The 3526-nt window shown below is 42.6% G+C and overlaps 1 protein-coding gene across 4 annotated transcripts in view; it reads right to left on the bottom strand.

The window, feature by feature from the left end:
* Positions 1-3526, bottom strand: part of LOC116841695 (BAI1-associated protein 3) — a 124636-nt gene that overhangs the window by 71509 nt on the left and 49601 nt on the right. For all 4 annotated transcript variants that reach the window (XM_032809960.1, XM_032809963.1, XM_032809961.1 and 1 more), the window contains one exon: positions 1221-1465. In XM_032809960.1, the coding sequence (XP_032665851.1) occupies positions 1221-1465 (245 nt within the window). The remainder of the gene's footprint in view (positions 1-1220; positions 1466-3526) is intronic.

Consider the following 3526-nt stretch of genomic DNA (forward strand, 5'->3'; position numbering starts at 1 on the left):
AGAGAGAGAGAGAGAGAGAGAGAGAGAGAGAGAGAGAGAGAGAAGGAGGCGGGGAGGGGGCAAACTTGAAAAAGAGAGATTACAATTCGCGTTAAATGGGCGGCGTTCATGCATATGCAACGAACCGATTCCGTGGGGAATCGCGATGCATCGCGGCGGCCTTATTAAAAGTGCATTCGCATTTAGCGCCGTGCAAGTAAAACTCCGGCCAGAGAACGCCCGTTGTTCCTTGTACGGATTGAGTTTTCGTCATGACGCAATACGTTAAGCTAGAATCGCACGATGCACGATTTCATGCCTTCAATTTTATCACAGTGCAGTCCGAAAGAAAAGTTTCCGCGCGCCGACCAACCGAAGCAGCCAATTCTCAAACAGCGCGATTGAGGACGTAGTTAACTGGAAAGCTTAGCGCACAACGTCGTCATAACCGAATTGAAGTGCTGAATGGCCGGCTCGCGTAGTGTCTTAGAGGGGATTCGACATTGAATGCAATTCGCGCCAAGAGCATTTGGGAGTATTCAGCCGTGGAGCCTCGACGGACGGGCAATCGAACAAAATTATTCGCTCGAGCACGCCCTGTCGAGACACTCCTTCTGTTCGGCAAGGAGCTCCTTGCGAATCTCCAAGATGCTCACCGCGATCAGGTGAGGTGCGTGCCTCGCTTGTAAAACATGTCTCGTGAATCTCGATAATTCGTCTTGCGGCGAATCGCGCGAAAATCGCCGCATCTGTCTTCGCGCAGCACACCTCGTGCTCGGGGAACGTTATCGAGGGGATGCTTGAAAACTTTACCGACAAAATGCTGACTTCCTTCCGCGAAGTTTACGTCGTACATTGGCAGTGTAGAATCGCAGACGCTTTTTGCACACTGAAAATATGCGCGACAATGAATTGGAGCGTTGCTGAATACGTGACGAAAAGGAGAAAAGATTTTAAAATTTGGGACACTTTTGGAGTTGCTCATCCACTTTGATGTTCCCTTAAGCTTTTCATCATTGCCACGTTATCATCTTCCTCTCACGTTCTTCTTTCCTTCTTTTTTTTCTTCTCTTTTTCTTTCTTAAGAAAGTATGATATGGTTCTTGCGAATTCGTTTTACTTCGTGCCGTAAATGGTATCGTCGTACTTTTTGCGACGGAGTGTATCTGGGACGGAAGACCGGAAGTGTGGTTGCTCTCCACGGCGTAGTGAGAGACGCGCACTCGTTACGGGCTACTTACCCGGAAGTGGCCTGCACGTCAAACTCCTGCCAAGACGGTCTGCGACGGCAGAACGACGGAAGAGGCGGTCGATCGTCGGATCCGCCGCTACGGCGAAAGGAGCCGACTCTTCTCGGCGACGTGGCGCCGCTTCCTGTCGCAGGATGCACCGTCAGTCCCGGGGCGGAAGTGCACTCGAGGGTGCGTCTACGTGCTGAGAGCGAGCGCGTGTGCGAGGACGTGACGGTTCCTGGCGGCGGTACGACCTGAAAAAGGAGCGAGGACACTTCAGAGACGTCTTATCACAATGACGAGAAACGACGACCAAGTGGTTGTCGCTGGAAAAAATGCCTCGGCTCGCATTCGGGCGAATTTGCGTGAACTAATTGATTTATTAACAATTTCGACGAAGCGCTCGAAAGGATAACTCGATATATCGTATAAATATTAGTAATAATAACAACGAAAATAACAATAATAATTGTAATCAATAATGTGTATACGCGAGTAAATTAATTTAAGTTGTATAATATCCAAATGAGGTACAGTCAGCGGCGAAGGGAAGGTTACAGCACGCTTTTTCCTGATGGGTTTCGCGATACATGTGTATTCAATAAGAGAATTTGTTGTATGTAGCACGATTCCCGGCAAATTAATTATTTCCCTGTCTCCGACTCCGGACGTGTTCCGAGGAAAAAAGCGATCCTTTCGCTTTGCTGACAGTATTCATAAATAAAACAAACAAACAAACAAGTAGGCCAAAGAAAACAGGAAACGATCGGTCTGTATCAGAGAACAAGAAAGCAATCAGTTATTGAAATCGAGAGAATGTGAGTTTTTCCTCTTGCACACGTTACGTGCGACCGCCCGTTTCTACGTCCAATTTAATATACGTTCTCATTTGCGAGCCGATGCCGATAGACGCATTGTTTTGCGAAAAAAGAGAAAATAGAAAGAAGCACCCCCTTCCTGCCTTCCTCTCGTCCGAATATCGACAAGCCATTTTTATGCGCTGACGCGAGAATTAATGAATGCGCATTCGAGACCGCGATGTGATGCTTATTCGATCGGGGAAATTGTAGCGACGCGCGTTATTGCACGCGTCCCGTGGAGGATGATGCGTCGCCGATAACGTTCGTTTCCCGATTAGTTTGCATAATAATGCGCCGTCATCGATGCGTTATGTTTAAAAGAATTTCGATTAGAAATCATAATTGATAATTTACATCGTTGGAACTAGTTCCAGGCGAATCCGACGTTACGCGCTCCGACCATTACGTCGGCCATAAATTGATAATGTCGTAGGAGTGACGAGGGGCTAAATTTTTTATGTCTGCGCGAATGTAACAGGCGGTTAATTATGCCTCCGTTAATTACCTGCTGTGCGTAGGCAATCGATGGCTTTTTCATTACGCGCGAACAACACAGTGATATACAGCGGGACAGAGACTTCCAAAATTCGAAGTTACGACTAACACAATAAAAAGGATCGAATATATTTTTTAAATTATACATAAACTGAATTTTTATATTGTGATTTGAAATAATATATAAATAATATATAAACATGTAAATATTTGTTAATTTTCAAATATTTTTTTTCAGTGTACGGATTTGTGTAAGAAGTATGTATATTTTTAAAAGGTCTCGATGTCATCTATAAAAATCAGCGACAAAAAATAGGTATTGCCATTTAAAAAATTTAATTTATATGACTTTAGAGAACCCAATTATTATTACTATTAAATAGATCTTTTAAAGTTCTACGACTTTACTTCTTATATATTTTTTATCATAATTGATCGTTTTCTAGATATTAAATATTGAAAAAAAAATAGTGAACTCGTCGTACTGTACAGTCGTGTTTGGAGTGTATGAAGTTGGCACCCCACTTTTTGAAATTTATAATTTTGAAAGTTGTTCCAGATTGTTCTGACTTTGTACCACATTGTTCCAAAGTGATATTGCTTCATTCGAAACGGTTTTCGAATAAAAAAAAAAATGATTTTTTGAGCTGGCACCCCACTTTTCGAAAATCGAACATTCTGATACCGCAATAGATTGTTCTAGTTGTTCCAAACATTGTTCCAAAAGGACAAATCCGTAAGTTGAATTATAAGTCCAAAAAATGAAAAAAATGTTTTTGACCTGGCACCCCATTTTTTGAAAATAAAGCATTCCGATACCGATATAGATTGTTCTAGTTGTTCCAAACATTGTTCCAAAAGCACAAATCAATAAGTTTAATTATAAGCCCGAAAAATTAAAAAAAAGTTTTTTGACAAACAGTCTATCGGATCAAGAGTAAACTTACTATATCTTTCTTG

This window comes from Odontomachus brunneus, unplaced genomic scaffold (assembly GCF_010583005.1).
Source record: "Odontomachus brunneus isolate Ranch 3 - 2012 unplaced genomic scaffold, Obru_v1 Obru_scaffold_017, whole genome shotgun sequence".
Taxonomy (NCBI): Eukaryota; Metazoa; Arthropoda; class Insecta; order Hymenoptera; family Formicidae; genus Odontomachus; species Odontomachus brunneus.